Genomic DNA, 21,595 nt, shown 5'->3' on the forward strand with positions numbered 1-21,595 from the left:
TTTCCACATTTTTTCACATTAAAACCACAAACGTAAATGTATTTTATTCACGTTACAACCACAAACGTAAATGTATTTTATTGGGATTTCATGTGATAGACCAACACAAAGTGGCACATAATTGTGAAGTGGAAGGAAAATGATACAAGATTTTCAAAATTCTCACCAATAAAATTCTGAAAAGACCCCCTGAGTCAGTACTTTGTAGAACCACCTTTCGCTGCAATTACAGCTGCAAGTTTTTGGGGGTATGTCTCTACCAGCTTTGCACATCTAGAGACTGGAATTTTTGCCCATTCTTTGCAAAATAGCTCAAGCTCAGTCAGATTGGATGGAGAGCAACAGGCTTTCTTCCAAGATTGTCCTGTATTAGGCTCCATCCATCTTCCCATCAACTCTGACGAGCTTCACTGTTCCACAGCATGATGCTGCCACCCCCATGTTTCACGGTGGAGACGGTGTGTTTTGGGTGATGTGCAGTGTTAGTTTTCCGCCACACAGCGACTTGCGTTTGGGCCAAAAACTTCCGTTTTGGTCTCATCTGACCAGAGCACCTTCTTCCACATGTTTGCTATGTCCCCCACGTGGCTTTTGGCAAACCTCAAACGGGGACTCCTTATGGCTTCTTTTCAACAATAGCTTTCTTCTTGCCACTCTTCCATAAAGACCATGAGTGACCATGGGCCTCTTGGCTGCTTCTCTGATTAATGCTTCCCTTGCCTGGCCTGTAAGTTTAGGTGGACGGCCATTCCTTGGTAGGTTTGCAGTTTTCAGATGATGGATTGAACAGTAGTGAGATGTTCAAAGCTTGGGATATTTTTTTTATAACCTAACCCTGCTTTAAACTTTATCCCTGACCTGTCTGGTGTGTCCCTTGGGCTTCATGGTGCTATTTATTCACTAATGTTCTCTAACAAACCTTTGAATCCTTCACAGAACAGCTGTATTTATACTGAGATTAGATTACACACAGGTGGACTATTAACTAATTAGGTGACTTCTGAACGCAATTTGTAGCACTGGTTTTTATTTAGGGGTATCGGAGTAAAGGGGGCTGAATACTTTTGCACGCCACACTTTTCAGATTTTTATTTGTGAAAATTTTGAAAACCATGTATCATTTTCCTTCCACTTCACAATTATGCGCCACTTTGTGTTGGTATATCACATGAAATCCCAATAAAATACATTTACGTTTGTGGAAAATGTGGAAAAGTTCAAAAGGTGTGAATACTTTTGCAAGCCACTGTATATAAAGACGTTAGTAGCAGCAGAAGCATGCCTTTTACACCATTTCAAATGCTGATTGTTACTTAAACATGTTAAATATTCCACAGTGTTTAAATAGCAATATTCATGTGATGTCAGGATGGCACTAAAGAGAGATTTCCTTAACCTGACGCCTCAGTGAAAAACCCATCTTAATGATTTTTCATTTAGTAACTTATTGACTTGAGTGGACAAATGGCCATCTTGATCAGCTCTTTTGTTCTCTGTAACTGTCACAGACATTCTTTCTTCATTAGCGCTCCTCCAGACATAATATAAAATAGAAAAATGACCCAGGATCTGCACCCTCAAGCAGAGGCACCGTTGTCCTCACAGTACATTAGTGTACCAGGGCTGCCTCCTGGAGGTCAATGGCTCACAGCGTGCAGCTTTACAAGCTCCCAAATGTGATGCTGAGGCGCCACTTGTCGGCTAAACTTGTGATTGGTCCATCAAGTCATGCTCGGCAGCAGTTTGGGAGGTTTCCTAACGTCATGTCTACCATCTACTGGAAATTTGTAAAATTACAGCTATTCACATTTTCTGACCTACTGTCTTTAAGGTGGGCTTCCATAATCTGTCCAGTGATGTTTGCACCAGTGAGTCAAAAGTCACACACTGCAGTGGAAATTAGATCAATAACACCACACTTCAGTCTCATTGTTATAATATTATATGATGTTCTTATGTTTGTATCATTATTTTAGTTTGTTGTTCTTGTTTTAAGATATTCCACGTTTTGTTACAATTTCAGATCTATGTGATATGCTATCTTTCAATATATTGAAGGATTACATTAGTTCAGTTTCTCTGAATAGCTGTCCCTGAACTGCTGAGAATTGGGTTCTATTTGTGTCTCGGTGCACTGTAGATAATAGGATTTCGCTTTGCCAGTTATTTTAATCAAACTCCTGTGTAAACTGTCTGTTGGAGAGAGGGGACAGACAGGGCGGGCAGGGGAAGAAGCCGGAGGACAGGGGCTCTGCCCGCCTTGGTTTGATCGCAGGGGTAGCCCGATGGAGGAACCGCTCCACCTTAAGACCTCAGCGGCCCCACTCTGCTCCCTCTCCCTGGGGAGCAGAGCTACGGAACCCGGCCACGGCGCACCACAGCCGGCTTGGCACGGAGGAGGTGAGTACGGCTCCCGGAGCTTTGGCCAGTACGATATGGTTACCATTCCCGACCTGCTGCCACCTCCCTTCTCCAGTTGCAATGACACTACAACACTGCTCCACATCAGCCACTGCTGCCTGTCACTCTGATTTAAGTTGGAATAGGCATGAGTTATTGAGCGGTGTAGCTCATTGATTAAGTTAGAAAGTAGAACAGTGCAGCAGATTTAGAAGTTTGTATTTTATTTTGGCCACATGTCATAAATGTATACACTAATCGTACAAGTAAGGCATTTTGGGTGAAATGATCAATTAGGCAATATGACAAATTATATGCCAATAAAATATATTCAGTAATAATAGGCGTGCGTTATTAGTGTATATGTACATCTTGTGACAGACAAGCAGAGATTGAAGAAGAAAACGTTTCTCTGCCCAAAGCTCTCTTTCCTCCACAATGATTGATTATTATGGCAACGCTCCAGGTCGCTGGTGCGTTTTTGTTGCGCACGGGATCTGGCCCCTCTCAGATCAAAGGGCCCTCAGGAAAGGGGTGGTCCCGATGCAGGGCGATATATAGGAGGGACCGGCTCTCTTCTGACTGCAAGGCAAGAGCAGAGAACAGACTAAACGGGCCAGCAGAGGAAAAACCTGCCCCCGAACTCAAAGAGAGAGCTAGAAACTGAGACATCTGCGGAGTTTTGGAGAGAAAAGACCTGTTGGAATTTACTGCCGAGATCCAGCTTTTATTTAAATTTAATGAAAGGACGTTTTTTTGCAACAAGTCAGACCTGCACATAACTTTAAATTAGTTTTGCACTGGATTTGATTCTTTTTAAGATTTTTATATGTGTGCGTAATTTTGAGGGCAGTTTTGTGGAAGACTTGGGGTTTGTAGCTTATAGAGGAAACCCTTTTAAAGGATTTATTTGCTTTCTCGTAGAGCCTTTATTATCAATTTATCTTTCCACTTCGGATTTCACAGTTATATGATGTGGTTTCTACACGTTTCCATTGGTTTAATTGCCACTCTGTGCGTCGGCACTGCGCACAGCGCATGGGAGGAGAGCACGGTGGTGCCAGTCAGACTAGACCCGACAGCCCGGTCGGAGAGCGAAACCGAACCGTGGCGGACTCTCTCCGTAGAGGAGAAGGAGAAGGAGGCGGAGATGAGGGAGTACCGGTTGGACGTATTTGACAAGGAGTTGGTCTTGCAGCTAGAGCCTGACCAGACCTTCTTGGCGCCGGGTTTTGTCTTTCACATTGTGGGGAGTCCCGAGTCCGAACCGACACAGGAACCCAAGAGCGGAGCCGAGCCGGGTTGTTTCTTCTCGGGCACGGTGAAGGGAGAGGAACACTCTGCAGCTGCGATCAACCTGTGCCACGGACTCAGGGGCGGATTCTACTTTCAGGGTGAAGAGTATTTCATTCAGCCCCTCAACTCAAGTGACTTCCTGGGCACCGAGGAGGATGTCCACGTGATCCGCCGGAGAAGTCGGGCGGCTTTGGTTGAGGAGGGGAGCTCCAAGTGCGGGGTCAACGAGGACGAGGAGAGGGTGCCAAATAATCTAGAGAAAGAAGTCAGATACGGAGCTGCTAACACAGACCAGACAGGTAAGGCTGCAGATAATATAATATAATAGACCAGCTGAAGTGATCAAACTAGAAACCTTAAAAGCGGCCAAGGAAACACAGAGAATGTGTTTTACTCCACTGAACGTTATGAAACCTACTCAGCTCATCTACAGCTGCAAACAAACATTATTTAATTATTTTCTTTACAAGTCATTGGCTATAGCGAATGGGCAGACCAAACTGCTGTCAGCTGGAACTGTGCGTATGCCAGCATGCGCAATGCACCTTTTTGACAGCGCCGTCTACGCACTGCCTGAGATGAGGTAGGGAGGGGAGGGGAGGGGAGGGGAGGAGAGTGGGGGCGCTTCTCCAAGGGGAAAGAGGAGGAGGAGTGACCTAGGAAGGGGAGGGGAGCAGGGGGTGCAGCCAGACCCCGGCAGTGCTGAGACGTGTACACTCACCTCCTGGTACAACTGGCACCGGCAGACATTTTTTCCCAGAAAGGATTTTCTCCCTTCGCCCTTTCTCACTAGCATAATTTTCTACCAGAGAAGGTCATTTGTAGGAATGTTGACCCTGAGGAGGAGGAGCCGCCGGTGGTGTGACGCTGAGTCACAGCCAGGCTCTTCCAGGCACATCCGTGGCTCTCTTTGGAGCCTCTATCCCCTAAAAAAAAAAAAAGGAGCCTTTGTTTCTGCTATTTAGAACACTACCAGTTTTGTTGGGTGCAGACTGTTCCAGACAAACTGAATCATTTCTAAAAAAAAAAATGTCTCAGAAGTTACAATTAGGACTGAAACCTGATATCAGTTCACATGACCTGTGAACCTAAAGTCTGACCTCTCTCTGTCTCTCTTTTCTCTCCCCTCAGTCCACCACAGAACCAGGCGTTTTGTTTCCACCCCTCGCTACCTGGAGATCATGCTGGTGGCTGACCAATCCATGGCTGAGTTCCACGGCGCCGGGCTAAAACCCTACCTACTGACCATCATGGCAGTGGCATCCCGTCTCTACCGCCACCCCAGCATCCACAACTCCATCAGCCTGGCGGTGGTGAAGCTGCTGGTGGTGTATGAGGAGGAGCGAGGACCTCAGGTGTCCTCTAACGCAGCCATGACCCTCCGCAACTTCTGCCAGTGGCAGCGCCAGCACAACCCCTCAAGTGACCGCCACCCCGAGCATTATGACACCGCTGTACTCTTCACCAGGACGGTAAGTTTGAATCAAGGAAGAGGAAGTGTGTTAAAAAAGAGAATTGATCAGAAAAAGAGGAAGAGATGCAGCATTCAAGAGAATTTTAACATTAATTTTGCTCTCCTGTGTAGGACCTGTGTGGTGCCCACTCTTGTGACACTCTGGGTATGGCAGATGTTGGCACAGTGTGTGACCCTGACAGAAGCTGCTCAATTATTGAGGATGATGGGCTGCAAGCAGCATTTACTGTGGCACACGAACTGGGTAAGTGGAAAAAAATCCATGTATGAAATGTATTTAATCACTACTCCACTTATACTAGAGGTGCTCAAAGATCTCTTATCTTATGTCTGTCCTCCAGGCCACGTCTTCAACATGCCTCATGATGATGCCCAGTTGTGCTCTGGGGTCAACGGTGTCCACTGGGGCTCCCACATGATGGCCTCCACCCTGTCTAACCTGGACCAGCAGCAGCCATGGTCCCCTTGCTCCGCCCTCATGGTCACTACCTTCCTGGACAACGGCCATGGTCAGTGCCTGCTGGATAAACCAGTCAAGCCTCAGCCACTCCCCCAGCCCTTGCCTGGGACGGTCTATGGTGCAGACCATCAGTGCCGGCTGACCTTTGGCGAAGACTCCCTGCACTGCCCAGACCTGAGTACCACATGCGCAGCTCTGTGGTGCACTGTGACCACATCCAATGGTGTGCTGGTGTGCCAGACTAAGAACTTCCCTTGGGCTGATGGAACGCCATGCGGGCATGACAGCTACTGTCTGGCTGGACATTGTCTCAATAAGAGCCAAGCTGCCAAACACCAGGTAGGAAACAGAACCAATCCAATCACACATCAGAACCCCCCAAAAAACCCTGCATTATCCAAAAGCAGTAAACATATTGCGCATAATGCTTGTTCTATTGTGCTTGCTGTTGGACCAATCAATGTTTTAGCTCAGCTTTGAATCAATCAGCTAACTCCAACACAGTTCAATATTGTAATTGTGTTGTCCTTGTTTCTTTCAGACCCCTGTCAATGGTGGCTGGGGAGTGTGGGGTCCCTGGGGCGACTGCTCTCGGACCTGTGGTGGAGGGGTGCAGTATTCCTTCCGCGCCTGTGACAACCCTTTGCCCAAGAATGGGGGCAAGTACTGTGAGGGCAAGAGGATCCAGTACCGCTCCTGTAACACAGACACCTGCCCCGATACCAATGGTAAGAGATCTTTGTTATCACGTCAGGAATAAATCCTTTAGCTTGAATTTAGAAGTCATGTTCTAATATACCTTGCACATTGGTGTGAAAGTTAGCATGCGGTTCAGCCTGAACAAGCAGTAAATCTGATCTGTCTCTGTCTCAGGCCTGTCATTCCGTGAGGAACAGTGCCTGGCCCACAACGACATGTCAGCCCAAGTGTCACTGGGTTCAGGCGAGGGTGTCGAGTGGGTGCCCAAGTATGCTGGAGTTTCACCCAAAGACCGCTGCAAGCTGGTGTGCCGTGCCAAGGGGACCGGATACTTCTTTGTCCTCAAATCTAAGGTGAGAGTTACTAGATGCTAGTCTCTTAGTTTATCTCATAACAGTGTTGTGCAGACCTGCAAGTTGAAGGCCGACTGTAATTTCTCCATCCCCTAGCTGGGGATAAGACTTTTTTTTAACCTTTTGACTCACACTTATGTAACAGTCTTACTAGACATAACTCTCATGTTCCTTTTGTCACTCTGCTGCCCCCAGGTGGCTGATGGCACACCCTGCAGCCCTGACTCCACCTCAGTTTGTGTTCAAGGCCAGTGTGTCAAGGCTGGATGTGATCGTGTCATTGGCTCTAACCGGCGCTTTGATAAGTGCGGCGTGTGTGGTGGCAACGGCTCAACCTGCAAGAAAGTGTCTGGCTCTCTAGAGCGAGCCAGGTAAACACCTTTTTGTTATACACAAACATTATGTCTTATAATATACACTGAAACCTCATAGCATGTTTGTCAAAATCATTTTTATTAAGCTTGACCTCTGTCTGGCTCTGTTTCAGGCCTGGATACCAGGATGTTGTAACCATCCCTGCTGGTGCCACCCACCTGGATGTCAAACAACGTGCCCCAGGCAATGGTCGCCAGGATAACAGCTACTTGGCAGTGCGTCGCCAGGATGGAACCTACCTGTTAAATGGCGATTACAAGCTGATGACCATGGAGACTGACATCACCTTGCAAGGGGCACTGTTGAGATACAGCGGCTCCTCTGCCATCCTGGAGCGCCTCCGGAGCTATGCCCCACTCCCCGAGCCCCTCAACATCCAGGTCCTCTCTGTGGGGGAGGCACCAAGGCCCCGGGTTAAGTATAGCTACTTTGCCCCTAGACCGAACAATGCTGCTTCAGTCTCCAAAAACAATGGAGGCCGCCGCCTGTCCATCAATGCCATCCCAGAGGTGGGAGGAGCCGAGTGGACCCTGAGGGAGTGGGGTCCATGCTCCCAGACCTGTGGAGGAGGTATGCAACAGAGAGAGGTGGTGTGTCTAGATCCCCAGGGTCATCCCTCCAGAGATTGCCCAGAGGAGCTGCGCCCCTTGGCCTCACGGTCCTGCGCCACCCAGCTCTGTCCCTCCTGGCTTCTCGGAGAATGGTCGGTATGCTCCAAGACCTGTGGGCGAGGCTTCCGCAAACGCCAACTGCGATGCATCGGCCATGATGGCCGCACACTAACCCATGACAGCTGTGACCCCAAAGACCGGCCGCGACCCCTGCTGGAACTGTGCAATCAGAGTGCCTGTTAAGTGACTGCTTCCACAATCTAACCTCCTTTTTATACACCCAGCTTTCAGAAAGACATCAGAGAAAAACTCTGATCTTCACTGCCTCCTTTTTCCCACTAAAAATCTAAAGAGGCCGATGAATGTTTACATCCAGAGCACGTGTGCTGCAGGTTTTCATGGGTTCAAGGTAGTCAAACAGTCCCACATGTCAAAGGGTTCACAATGACTGTGACTGAAATGGTCAGATGTTGGTCCACAGTGGCAACGCCACCTAGTAGCAGCAATAAAGACTGATTACAGCTTGCTGCCTATCTGGCCTCAGCGCAGCAGTGGCATATTTTGCCTCCCATCAAGGGGAAGAAAGCATGGACCTTCCTGATATCCTAAAGGATGCTGCTGCGTGCTGCTTACCGTGCCAATGTCGTGCTTGTGTATGTCTGTGTGTGTGTTTGTGTGTGTGAGAGTGTGAGACCGTGTGTATATGTCAAATTGTTAATGCATGTAAATGATGTTTGTCCAAGCTGGGCTGGATGAACACATAAGGGTTGGGATGGGGGAGGTTATTGCAGAGTATATAAAGAAACAAATGAAAGAGAATAGCTCATATTCTACTTGCTCACCCCATCAGGTATGGAAAATAAGATAGCTTTGTGTTTATGTTCAAACTTGCCAGATTACATTTATTTATCACAAACCTGTAGCACTTCATCTTTGTTTTTGCCAGCGGCACATTGTAACACCCAATTCTCTAAATGCCTCAGTACACCGTACTTTGTCCTTTAGCCATATCTTGCCCGAGTCTACACAGCCTTCAATGAGGGAACTCTTCAAAGACCAAAGAGGAGTGTGTGAGCGTGTGTGCGTGCATTTGTGTGTGCGTGTGTGGAGACCTAAAGAGGGACTTGTCTCCTGCTACTACTTCATAAGTAAGTCTCTCCTGCCTTCTGCGAAGGCACCTTGTTTTTGGCTATCAAGTCTTTTTCTTTTGTACAGAATATCCAAACATTATTTATTTTTGTACAGCCTGTTAAATATAATCATGTGGCTTTTTTAATATTATTTTTTATTTGTTATTGAGATCACAGAAGGGAGTAGAATATAGAGTATTTATACAGTGTTTATGTATATATATGTATATGTATGTATGTATGTATGTGTGTATATGTGTACATATATATATATATATATATATATATATATATATATATATATATATATATATTCGATCCTAGGTTCATGAATAAAGTATCACATTGACTTGTGCAGCTAATGTCTCCAGAGTGGTTTGTCTGTTTGAAGGTGCACTTATTTGTACACACACATTTTAAATGCTCTATATGAATCAATTACATTAACAATGTTTACAGGACTAAAATATTTACAGAGGTCTTATATATTCTTTGACACAAACAGTCAGTTTGTGAACCTGTCCAAGGCTGCCAAATATCAGTATCAATAATCTACATTAATATACTTGCCTACTGATATTTGCCACCAGGGACTGGTACTTGATCAGTTTATCAAAACAAGACATTGACAGAGAATAAGACATTGAATTGTCAGCAAATTTAAGACAGACAGACATGCACATGTTTGTCTTCCTCTACTTGTGAAGACCCTCATATAATGCATACAATAAGGGATTGTATATGTTGTGGTTTGTTGTAATTCAAATTTTGTCCACTAGATTGGAGTATTTCAGCATGTCCTCTAATTTGGATACTTAATCACAGTCTCCAAACATTGGAGGAAAAGGGCAGTCTAGTCATAACCAGATTATACTGCTAAAGAACAAAAATGAAATTGTTTGGCCGCTAATAAGCAAAAAATAAGGCTTAGCATACCAACACAACATTTTGTAACCCACTTCTAATGTCCTTTTATTACCGTTAATACAACTCTTTGAAACTTAAAAAAGTTATATGTTTGTTTGGAGTATATGTGCATTTGGAGTTGTGGGTTGGAGGGTTGTAGCTTTGTTTAAAATTATCTGTGGTTAGCCCCCCCACCCCTTAAAAAAAAGTCAGCACTGTCACTAAAAGCTGAAGCCTGTGTGGCACTTCCTGCTGGGCCCTGAAGAAGATGATCCCCAGCCTCGTTGGCTCCCACTGTAAGCACAGTGGAAATCATTTTCCTGTAATTATGGATGGTTAAGAAAATTGGCCATCTCTGTAATCTGCATAATAGCATAATGTGTCATCAGACTAAAGCCTAAACAAGTGCTGTAGGCAAGGATGTATACGGCATGTTTTTTCCCCCCTAATTTATGATTGATAAAGAAAAACGCACAACCAGGGAGGAAAATGTCATCATTAATATAAACGTCTGTAATAAAGCTTGAGCCTACTTTTTTTTTACCTGCTTGTTTTTTCATGTCTCGATGTCACATCATTACAGCTTAAAAGAAACATCTGGAAGGCATTATGAATCACTGCCGCTCAGTGTGGGTGGCATTTCCGAGAACAAAATTATCTTCATCCTTTTGCCACCCTTGGTAGCAAGTTTGTTTAAATTATGTGAACTTTGATCCGTTTTTGAATCTTCAAAAGAAACAGTGTTCATATTTATGTAAATCCATCATGGCCAAAAGCCAAAAGCTTCACTAGTTCTGTGCAATAAATGCCATTGAAGTCTAGGGAAAATATTGATTATTATGAACATATGTGTCATTTACTGATAAAATTAACTGGTATTAGGAAAATCAACTTTAATTGTCCTTATTTTGATGCACATTACTTGTGCAGTCAGGAATCCCAGCTTGCTGAGTGTTTGCATTGTTGCTGTCTGGTTATTCTTGAATGTACTTTTGAATGGTGAACTTTTACAGAGGCTTACGTTCACAGCCTACCAGGGGCCTTTACAGAACTACAATTTAACTCTTTAATTATCACTTCTACGACTGTAGTTTCGTCCCTACAGGCACAAGTGGCGTTTGTGTGTGTGTGGGAGGGGGAGGAGGAGTGGTCTGCCCCTGCCACTTAGGCTATGCCTATAGTGTCCTTTCAGTGTTTTTTCTTTTGACACGTTGCTTAAAAAAGATCTTGTCCTACCATTTTAGAAACAATATTGAGCCATTCTCTAAGGCAAGGTCCGCGCCAGGTCCTTGTGGCGACTAGCGCGGCGACTAGCGCTACCAGGGCACCAACCAATCCGCCAGCTGACTGCAGAAAGTAGTATAAACACAAGTAGTCCGTGTCAGCGGTAATAATAATAATAATAATAATCTTTATTTGTAGAGCACTTTTCAAAAACACGCTCACGAGTATATTCGATGCTTAAGGCATTCTCTATGGGTCAATCCTGGTCTACTTATTCTAGTATCTTTGTGGGCCCTCCTCCAGTGAGGTCCCTGTATAGCCTACTCAGTCCCCCATCCTGAGTCCTACGCCCCTGATGTGCCACTCCTCTCAAGCAGAGATAAGAAGAATTCACTATATCAAAACTAAGTCTCTAATCTTTATTAGGTGTGTCCTTGGTCTAATGTGTCTGTTTCAGTGTTTTTGATATGACAGTTACATATTTAAACACAACGAGAAAAGTAGGGCGGCTCGTGTTGTTTTGGTGTCTGAAAATATACCCGAGAGTCGGGTACCGTCTTGTCACACAGGTGTGAAGCGTCATCCTCGGGTCATTATAGTCTGATTACACTTATTATTTTCAGTAGAGGTCGTGATGTGACGGCAGCACATGAAATGGGACCTCTGCCACGAAGCGGAGAGGAGCGGGCTAACGAGCGCGCGGTGGCGGGCCCGCGCACGTGCACACGCGCACACGTCATACGGCGCAAAGAAAGCCGTAGGTACACAGGCCTTTTTTCTCTTGCTGCGTCAAGCTTGACAGACATAACAAGAATAAGACCGGAAGACAAGTGAGCCTGCCTTCGAAATAAAGGTACAAAGACATTTAAAAGAGAAAATGTGACTAATAATAATACTACTTCCCATATCATCACTAATACTACGGTTGATACCACTACTACATCACCTAATGATTATTATTTTTATAATCAGTGATTTGTAAGCCGTACAACGGTGTAAAAGAATGCTGCAAACAATATCAACAAATATTTTAACATTAACTTACATGTCTTCGGGTATAAAGGGATACTTAAACAGGTAGCCTACTAATTTTACACATAGGCTAAAGGTCAGTTTACTAGTTATGGGAAGCACTATGCAGCCTGCGAAAACAGTTGATTAATGTCATTTGACTATGTGCACGGAGCATTTGGTTTTGGAAAACTGGGTTCGATTCCCCACTGTGACACATCCACCAATGTGTCCCTGAGCAAGACACTTAACCCCTAGTTGCTCCAGAGGCGTGCGACCTCATATATTGCAGATGTAAGTCGCTTTGGATATAAACGTCAGCTATGTAAATGACTCAAATTCAGTCAAAAGTGAATGGCAAAACACTGATGAGTGCATTGTTTTATTAAGGATAGAAATCTTATTCAGTAACCTTCTATATGATGATTTTAAAAAAGATAGCCAACTCCCCAAAGAGAGGGGCTCATTTTAACTGTTAGCTGTGGTTCTATTTTATACACCTGAAGAAATAATTTAAATACACTTGTGATGGTAGGCAACAGGTGAAAAGTTAAAGGGAAAATCGGAATAAGTGAGTGGATAAACATAACAAATGCAGACACTTCCTTACAGGGCTCATTTGTATAAGTATAAACACAACGTAAATCCTGTGCCTTCAGCGAACACCCATGGGAGTCTGAAGCGACGTGTTACTGTAAGCTGATGCCTGAATTACAGTATTTTGTGCATTTGTCAGTCCTGTAGACAATAATAGGCTATTCAATCTTACATTCACATTCAAGTGTCCTTATTGACTTGATATATACTAACATTAATTTACAATATTCAGATCATCATTAAGGAAAAGAAAAAGAAAAAACGTTATCAAAAGTTTGAAATGGAAAACCAAATAAAGTCAACATAACACACAGCAAAACACGTGTGTGAGTTAGGCTACCAATGGACACAAATTGTATAATAAGAATGAGAACCTAATAATACTATATATAAATGTAGTATATTGTGAAGAGTGAGAGAGAGTAAAGATAATTTAGCAAAGTAACAACACTGCCACATCGATTAGTCTTATTTTGAAAATAGGCTATCTACCGTTTGTCTTTATTCTCTCTCTCGCTCTCTCGCTCTCTCTCTTTCTCTCTCTCCTCAGTGTAAACACAACTGGGTAATTTGAGCAAACGGGGGACGGCGGGGGAGGGGAGGGGGGGGGGAGGGGAATAAATCTCTCAGCAGTCAGAGGTGTGGGAACCAACGGGACGGAGCAGCGACAGCGGAAAAGAGGCTCACACGTGGAGGAGCAAACAGAGGTTCACTTTTGCGGGGGAAATACTTAAATACACTGAAGACATAACGAGCAGTTGGCTGCTGTCTTTGTGGGGGGACACAACAATGCTCCTGGAAGAGACAAATAGGTGACTGCTACAGGCACCGGGAAGACGCGCTGTTTGTTGTCTTCTGTCATTTATTAGAAAATAAAAGCAGCCCGGAAAGTGGACGCACGGGGAGAGGAGGGTCATGGAAAACCCCTGGAGGAAGGGGAGGAGGGGGACGCAGGCGGTGAGATGGAAACTCTTGAGGAACTCGCTGCTGCTTTGTTTATTCACCGGTGAGTTGTTTTGTTTGTTTGTTTAATCCATTTAAATACTTGTCCACCCGGCCACAGGTCCACGATTCATCACTCCTTCGTTTTTTATTATTGATGCGACCTCAGGCTCAGAAATGAGCTGCTGGAGAGAATGGGAACGTGTTGGGAAACTATAGAAAGTCAAGGAAATCCTTAGAAGTCAGTGATTTGTAATGTTTGTCATTCCGATCACGTTTTGGGACGTCTTAGTCGCGTTTTCCTCCAAATTACGCACAGTCCAAACATAAAAACCTGCTGGAAACTTTAATCTGAGTCAAGTCTGCGGCACAGTGCTGTAGAGGGGGGCAGGGGAGAGGACTAGCTGGTGGGTGGTTGTGTGTGTGTGTGTGTGTGTGTGTGTGCGGTGGGATAGGGGGTTTGGGGGGGGTTAAAGAACATGGAGCCATTGTCTCCCAGCATGTGGAGAGACAGGAGCCAGGACCTCTGAGGACCACCCAGACAGAGCGACACCAGAAGTCTTACACAAGTCTTGGTTGGACTGTGAATGCACCATGAAGGAAACACCCATCAAAACTTGCTTTGATTGCAGAAAAGCATGAGACTTTTCTACAGGAAAGAAAAGATGAGAACATTTGCTTTACACCACTTTATAAAAAAGTCTTTCAAATTCTTTTGAGAAGCATTCTCCTGCAGTGACTTCTAGGCAGCACTCTGCTTTCTTTCTTTAGTTCTCTACCTATGTGTGCGTGTGTGTGTACCCTGTAAATGTGCATAATATGCCTCCGGGCACACATCATTTGAGGGTGAGTGATTGCTGAGAGAAAGCAGATCCTCAGTAAAGACACACACACACATAAGCAGAGAGCTTGTTTTTCTTTGCAGTGTCCTTCATTTGAAGTGTGTCGATGAGCTCCGGGTTGTAAAAGACTCCTTCCACATGGCAGCGAAACCCCCTCCACCACACACACAAATCTCGCAGCTCACAAGGGGAAAATGCCTTCAAATGAACATGGCTCGTGTCGTGGCAGCAGGCTGAGACGAGTACATGGAGAGAGAGGCACAGCTGTGTGTACAATGCTTTTGAATATGGAGGATTTGGCTGAGCGGGCCATGGTGGGGGGGCTAATGAACACCACATTATTCATCGTCATCGTAATAGATCCTGCAAATACCATGTTTTGTTGTAGCTGCAGTAAGCACTTTAGATGTAAAAGCGTCGTGCTGGATCTTGATTTGTGCTGGTGAACAGGTGGTGAATGTTTGCTCTTAAATCATCTTAATGTGACCCACGCAAGCACACGTCAGTCACACTGTGTCCCATTTTAATGACCTCCCACTCAAAATAGTAATTAATTCAGTTGCTGGATCACTGTGGCTCACGATTCTGTGTCCACAGTTTTTGGGTAAAGTCCAAACCTGCACAAACTGCCTAACAGCTCTCTGTGATACTGTTAAAGGGCTACTTTAGTCATGTGGCACTGAGGGATTCACAGGTTTTGGGGTCAAGCTCTTAAAATGCTTGAAACTACACTTCTCATAATGCAACTATGCCTGGTAAATGCACATGCCTGTCAAACTCCACGCTTCAAATATGCTTGAGGTGCTTTCTGTTAACAGTTTGTGGCCTCCCAGTAGGGCGGGGCAACAAAACAATAATGATAATTATCACAATATAACAATAACAATATAACAAATGCTCAATAAATGTTTGATTGAATTCATTTGAATCACAAATGAATTAGCACTTAATTTCTCTATCTGGTTTCTTCAATTTCCACTCAGGAGCAAAAATCAGCCTTTAAACTTGAAAGAAATAATGATTTGACATTTATCGTGACAGTTATCAATATCGAATGATCAAGATGTCGTGATAACATTTTTGGCCATATCGCCCAGCCCTAGCTCCAAGCCCAAGCTGAGATGACGCCAATGACAGCATTAGGGTTATGTTCTCAGACTTGACAATGCCAGAGTCTCCCTGAGATTTTAATTAAGACGTAATTTCAATCAGATTGAATTTACTTGACAATCTTGCAAATATCTCCTTGAATAAAGTCTTTATCTCTGTTACAGTTGCAACTAACGATTCTTTTCATTGTTGAAGAAGAAGCTGGAACCGGTGAATGATTGACAGAACATTGAATCGACAAATTGTTTCAGCTCAAATCTCTATATTTAGAACAACTGCCAAAATGTTTCAGATATAGTGAACCAAAATCTGATAGCTTGCAAAATGAAAGAGAACCAGTTTTTGAAACTCTTACGTCATCAAGTTTGATCTGGGCACTAAACATGGTTCGAACTCTTCAATAATGCCATGCTGACGTAAGAAAAGGGCAACATTTTCAGGCTGTGTCCGCCAGGTTCAGCCAGTATGCAGATTCAGCTGAGTGGGCCGATCCACCGCCTCAGTCAGACGTGACATGGAAAAACAGAAATATTTGCCCTGTGAACTGCAGCATGGTGGTTGCTATATAATAAATATTATGTGGTCAGAAAGCTCCATTTGTGATCTCTCATAGTGATCTCTCCCAGTGGTTTTTATTTTGGTTCCTAATCCGACTGATTTAAAAATCTTAAATACAATTATACAGGATGGCGGGGTTGGCTGGGTTTATTGGAACAAAACCCAAGTTCCCTGTGTGAGTTCTTTTTTTCAAACATTTTTATTTTCCCCAGTTGCTCCACAGGTATTGATTGCCTCTTTTCTAAAACAGGCAAGTGCTTCTCCAGTTCTCCGAGCTCATAATAAATCGACTGTCTCCGCACTTTTAGGTCCGTCTTTGAAGATATAAATAGAGGCTGCTGGTTTGAGGTTGTGCACTTTAGAGGTTAGTTCATGAAAGGTTTCATTATCCAAGTTATTCTCTTCATCTAAAGAAATGTTTAAAAAAATGTTTCCCAGATAACAAGACCTGATTTAATAGTTCATTTTAAGGGCTTCTTTTATTATACGTGGACACTCACAACTTCTTAGCAACTTGAAATATACCAAGCTCAATGCCTTTTTGTCACAGGCTTCATCTATGCTAATGACTTTCGTTTCTGTTCTCTATTCCATCTAACAGCGCTCTGGGAGTTGCTGGTGATCCTCTGGTTCCATAGAATTTAACATCCCAAATTAGCAGATTATTAAGTGTGTGTGTGTGTGTGTGTGTGTGTGTGTGTGTTGCAGGAAGCAGCAAAGCCCAGTGTGAAGGTTGCATAGAGTACTGCTGCGATGGATCGCCACCTTTCTGCTGCTCCTACTATGCCTACGTAGGGGACGTCCTCTCGTAAGTTAACGCGCAGACACGACAAGCAAATTAAGACCACGTAGATGCATTTGCAGCATTTTGCGCTTTTTTTTTGCTTTTTAGCTGACATTTTAGACAACCAAAACCTTTTGAAAGACTAGTCTTGGTTTTTGAAAAATGCCTGATGCAGGATTATCACAGGGTAAACTCTCACAAATGGGGCTTAAGCAATATTGCCAACTACACCTGCAAGTAAATAAACCAGGTATTCTTTTTCACATTCACTCATTTCTTATTTTCTGTAGAGAGAAACTCTCAACATTGCCAGTAGGCTTAAAGGGATAGTTTGATTTTTGAAATGGGGCTGTATGAGGTACTTAGCCATAGTCAGTGCAGTGGATGTTGGTCAGTGCTTCCCCAGTTTGGAGAAGCCGAGAGTTGTATCTGCACGGAAGCCAAGCAATATTCTGCTGTGGACAGGGTCAACAGCAAAACGTGTTTTAGCCACTTAAAAGGAGGCCCACCAAAAGAAATCAATATCAATTCAAGTGGACAATATATTTAGATATTTTCAGCACTTTACCTTGCTGTCAGACATTTATTTCCTTATTACAGTGCGCAGCTAATCTGCGTTTATGCGTAGGAATACTGAACTTCTACGGTTGAGAAAATGTAGTTCCAAAGTATAGGGCTATCTGGTGGCAAGATAAGACGCTGGAAAAACTTCTTTTAGGTGACTAAAACATGTTTTGCCGTTGACCCTCTCCAAGGCAGTACATTGCATAGCTGCTGTGCCAGTACTACTCTCTGGTTCTTCAAACTGGGGAACCGCGAACCTCCGTCTACCTCACGCAGCCCCACTGCAGAAATCCCAAACTATCCCTTTAAGCTGGCAACTTTCTGCCATCACCAACTTTCCAACTGTGTCTAAATATAGCCAATCACAAAATACAGGTGTTCAGTTTGTTGTCAGAGTCCTTCGAGAGGATGAAATAGTGACTGACTCGAGGCCACAGTGCTGCTATCCACGTAATAACACCCTTGGGTTGGCAGGAAGCCTGAATTACCTCCAACCAAACCACTGTTTTAAACTTTTGTAATTACACAGAAATGTCCACCTATTTGAAGTGTCAAATATCCTGTATCCAACCACACATATCAAAAAGTTTTTTGCCAACCACAATTAAGAGAGGGGAAAGAAGAGTTTTTGAGTGTTGTTCAGTGTAAAATCTTTAGAAAATGACCTGACAGCGCGGGTTCGGACAGCATTTAACAACATTTTTCAGAATGAGCCACACACACACCTATAGGTATGGTGCAGTTTTGGCGGTAAGATTAACTCACGCGTCAGCTGTCTTTCATCTTGCCAGAAGACCCTTTATAGGATCTGACCGTTGACCCCTGCCTGCCCTGATTCAGCGCAGCTGCTCTAACACTTTCACCGTCTTCTCAGCCTCCTTTGTCCTTTAAGAAAAAGCCGTGTTTGTTTACATGATACTTCATCTCAGGTTGTAAAATTGTACGTTTGTACTGTATAACCTTGAATGACTTGGGAGACGTCTGAATCTGCTGCTCCTGAAAACAGCAAATCTGACATGCTGACTAACACTGACTATGAAGATGTAACAAACCTGTCAATGATGATGAGTGTTTTTCTGTTTTATAGTGCCAATTCACAGACTCCTCTGCAGTGAACACGTCACACACACACACTCTGTTGCACACTTTGCACATGTACATAGCCGAGTTACATCAGATGCTGCAGTCCATCTCCATGGCTGCAACTTAGAGGCATCACTAGCATGTCTGTTTGAGACAGCTGCCTACTCTCACACTTGACTGGGTGGCTCACTCTCTCTCTCTCTCTTTGTGTCTGTGTGTGTTCCAGGGGCACTGCCATCTCCGGTATAGTGTTCGGCGTGGTGTTTCTGATGGGGGCGGTGGCGGCCTTGTTCCTGTGCGTGTGTATGTGCATGAAGAACGGGCGGGGCGCGCGGGTCGGTGTGTTCAGCACCTCCTACATCAACACTGTGACCCAGGGCTACCCAGGTAGGTCTACAGAGGTCAGGTTAAATGATGGCACTTCAGAGAGTGGTACAAATATATTAATCACAAACACTTTTTAAGACTATAAGGCGAGAAAGTAATTTTTAACAATAAAACATTTCCTGAACAACCATTACTTACTGATCTGATCTATTAAATGTTGATGTTTTTTTATTAATTATAACTTATAAACCCTTTTTATAAAATATTACTTATTAAAGGATGTACTCCAGCCAAAATAGGTTTTTTTTTTTTTTTAATAAGATAATTCTTCTACTTTTTGTATTTATTATTGTTAGTTAAGCATGGTTATTACTTCATATAGTGACACCTCATCTCCTGTCCACAGGCGACCACATATGAAAGGAAAACAGCTAAAAGATGAATAGGTGTCTAATGTTTCAGGGTCCAACTTGGCCTTGAATACCACCCCTGACCTAATAACACTATGAAGTTTCACATAATGTTACACCCTGTTCACGCTCAAAAGGAGAAAAACCAGCGAGAGGGTTACCACGTTTTACTCACAGGTACATTGTCTGCACATCAAGAGTCTTTACTCTGTGACACTCTCCTGCCCCAGGAATGCCGTTATTTTTCTGGGGCTCATCATTTATTTATCACGTTTCATTCACCTCAGCATATCACCTTCATGCTACGCTGGACCAGCACTCGTCGGTCTGCCCTGCAGCTCTTGTTTCATAAACTTGACACTCAAACACACAAAGCGATGCAATATTAAACATATGTAGCTACAGTGATGTGAATTATTCTGTCATGACAAAGGATGTCCGGTGTTCTTGTGCTATTATTTTCCTGCTCCACTGCCACAAAGATGATAGATATATTTCTATATGATTTAAATTGACCTAGTGGTTAGTGCTTGTATTATTTACTAGTTTTATTTTACATAACAGTGCTTTAACAATATAAAATATTTAATAATATTTATATAAGTTGCTGTTTTCTCATTCTTACAAGGTATTTTTGTGTGAGTTTCACAACAGTTTTAAATCGGGACTAGACATTTTAAATTAAAGCTCCTCCTGTAACATGTTAGACTGAGTTATTAATACTAATAGTGTCATAAATGTGAGGTTTTTACTAATGCAACCCTCTGGTTTGGAGAGGGGCTTGGCTAACTCACTTCGTCTTCTCTTTCATCTCTGCTGCTTTGATGTGTCAGTTATTAATGTAAGTTCCCCTGCTGAGACTGATGCATTGTGGTCAACAAAAAGACTTTTTTTGCTGCCTTATGTTTGCATTCGCACAATTTCTTCCTCCAGAGTGCAGTTTCTCAGTTCAACCACTAGAGGGCGCAAATGCACCATCAAAGTCTTTGTAAATCGAAGGCAGGTTTCCTGAACTTAAGTGGGCCTTCTTCACCTTTTTACATGAGGAGTTTGTAGTTATGGAGGAAATAAATTATTTTGACCTCTGTTTCTTTATTTTTTTCTATTTCTTGAACTCAGGTCCTCCACCGCCATACACCTACGACTACGAGATGTACCCTCCCTCGCTCCACCCGCCGCCTTACACCCCAACTCAGCCTCGGCCGGCAAACTACTCCCCCCCTCCTCCTTACCCTGGCTGCACCCGCAAGTGAATCCCTGCAGCACAGATCTACCGGCCAGCTCAAAGGGAACTTTCATGGCCGGGTTTTCCAGATCTGGAGTTGGCTGTACATCTCTGGCATCTGAAGCAGTGCTGTTTGCTAAGGGGGTTAAAGACAATTTAAGGGGTCCACAAAAATGTCCACATTAAGAAGATGAAAAGGAAAAAAGGGTGGCTCAGTGCAATATTGTCCAGCAGACCAGAATTCCTAGCTACGCCCCTATGAATGTCACTGCATTTCTGTGTCTGGACCAAATGGTGGGGAAATAAAAAAAAATTTAACACAGTGTTGGTCAGGACGACAATGAACGCCCCGGAACCGTCCACATTCTAATAGCTAGCCTGTAACTGGTACTTTTTCCCCACTAATGAACAATATCCTTATCCATCCCTGGCTGTGCACATCAAAGGCCTCGCGTCGCTTTGATGAAGGTGAAGACCATTTTTGTCAGCATGGAGGGGAACCTCACGTCACTGGAGGAAAAAATCTTTCTAGGACACAATGTAGACTGATTTAATGGAAAGTTACTTTTTTCCCCATTAAAAAAAAACTTGATATATGTCATCGACTGAGGTGGAAGTTCATGATTAAAGCGGTTTTAGATAAGTCAGGTCTGGACCTGTCATGTGGAGACACAAAGACTTGAATATAATGCAAAATAATACTGACCTTTTAATGGCATGACACAACTTAAAAGGACTGGGTTGTTGGTGATGAACTGTTTTTTATTGCCTTACTTGAAACAATGAGGGGGTGAAAATTAAGTGTGTGTGGGGAGGGGGGGGGTCACATCACATTCAGTTGAACCAAAGTGGATTCTCTCCATTTGAATTGCATTTGTAGGTTAATCAAGGTTTGGTAATTGAAAGAGAATTGACCTCACTGTGCTATGCCTGATTCATGTGATGGATGACTGTGAATGATGGAGGGGATTTTAACTGTGTTAATAATGTGTAAACTTGTGAGGGTTTCCTCACTGTTTCAGTGACTGTTGTAAATTAAAGTTGTTATTAAAACGCAACGTTATTAACAATAACGTCTACGGTCTCCATTTATTCATATACCGTATATTGACTATGATAATAGGGATACCGTGTGTATGTGTGTGTGTTAGTTAATCCCACTCCGCTGTGGTCAGGTGATCGGCGCTGAGCAGCTGTGCAGCCTCGGTATCGCT

The 21,595-nt window shown here is 43.7% G+C and overlaps 2 protein-coding genes across 2 annotated transcripts; both read left to right on the forward strand.

Moving 5' to 3' along the window:
* Positions 1 to 3,018: 3,018 nt before the first annotated feature.
* Positions 3,019 to 9,017, forward strand: adamts1 (ADAM metallopeptidase with thrombospondin type 1 motif, 1). The gene is made up of 8 exons (XM_046058842.1): positions 3,019 to 3,995; positions 4,828 to 5,168; positions 5,282 to 5,414; positions 5,512 to 5,969; positions 6,172 to 6,358; positions 6,504 to 6,682; positions 6,878 to 7,053; positions 7,170 to 9,017. The coding sequence occupies exons 1-8, from the start codon at positions 3,371 to 3,373 to the stop codon at positions 7,909 to 7,911; spliced, it is 2,841 nt and encodes a 946-aa protein (XP_045914798.1). The 5' UTR covers positions 3,019 to 3,370; the 3' UTR covers positions 7,912 to 9,017.
* A 4,169-nt stretch (positions 9,018 to 13,186) lies between these two features.
* cyyr1 (cysteine/tyrosine-rich 1) lies at positions 13,187 to 21,451 on the forward strand. Its single transcript, XM_046052490.1, has 4 exons — positions 13,187 to 13,542; positions 16,697 to 16,796; positions 18,646 to 18,806; positions 20,276 to 21,451. Exons 1-4 carry the CDS (start codon positions 13,452 to 13,454, stop codon positions 20,407 to 20,409), a joined length of 486 nt encoding a protein of 161 aa, XP_045908446.1. The 5' UTR covers positions 13,187 to 13,451; the 3' UTR covers positions 20,410 to 21,451.
* The last annotated feature ends 144 nt before the right edge of the window (positions 21,452 to 21,595 follow it).

This window comes from Micropterus dolomieu, linkage group LG01, assembly GCF_021292245.1.
Source record: "Micropterus dolomieu isolate WLL.071019.BEF.003 ecotype Adirondacks linkage group LG01, ASM2129224v1, whole genome shotgun sequence".
NCBI lineage: Eukaryota > Metazoa > Chordata > Actinopteri > Centrarchiformes > Centrarchidae > Micropterus > Micropterus dolomieu.

Bases quoted from the DNA above. Each gene is read 5' to 3' on its own strand.
- adamts1 (XM_046058842.1), top strand. From the start codon at position 3,371: ATGATGTGGTTTCTACACGTTTCCATTGGTTTAATTGCCACTCTGTGC. The intron at 5,415-5,511 runs GTAAGTGGAAAA...TCTGTCCTCCAG, and splicing joins TACTGTGGCACACGAACTGG to GCCACGTCTTCAACATGCCT. The intron at 7,054-7,169 runs GTAAACACCTTT...GCTCTGTTTCAG, and splicing joins GGCTCTCTAGAGCGAGCCAG to GCCTGGATACCAGGATGTTG.
- cyyr1 (XM_046052490.1), top strand. From the start codon at position 13,452: ATGGAAAACCCCTGGAGGAAGGGGAGGAGGGGGACGCAGGCGGTGAGA. The intron at 13,543-16,696 runs GTGAGTTGTTTT...TGTGTGTTGCAG, and splicing joins GCTGCTTTGTTTATTCACCG to GAAGCAGCAAAGCCCAGTGT. The intron at 16,797-18,645 runs GTAAGTTAACGC...TGTGTGTTCCAG, and splicing joins TACGTAGGGGACGTCCTCTC to GGGCACTGCCATCTCCGGTA.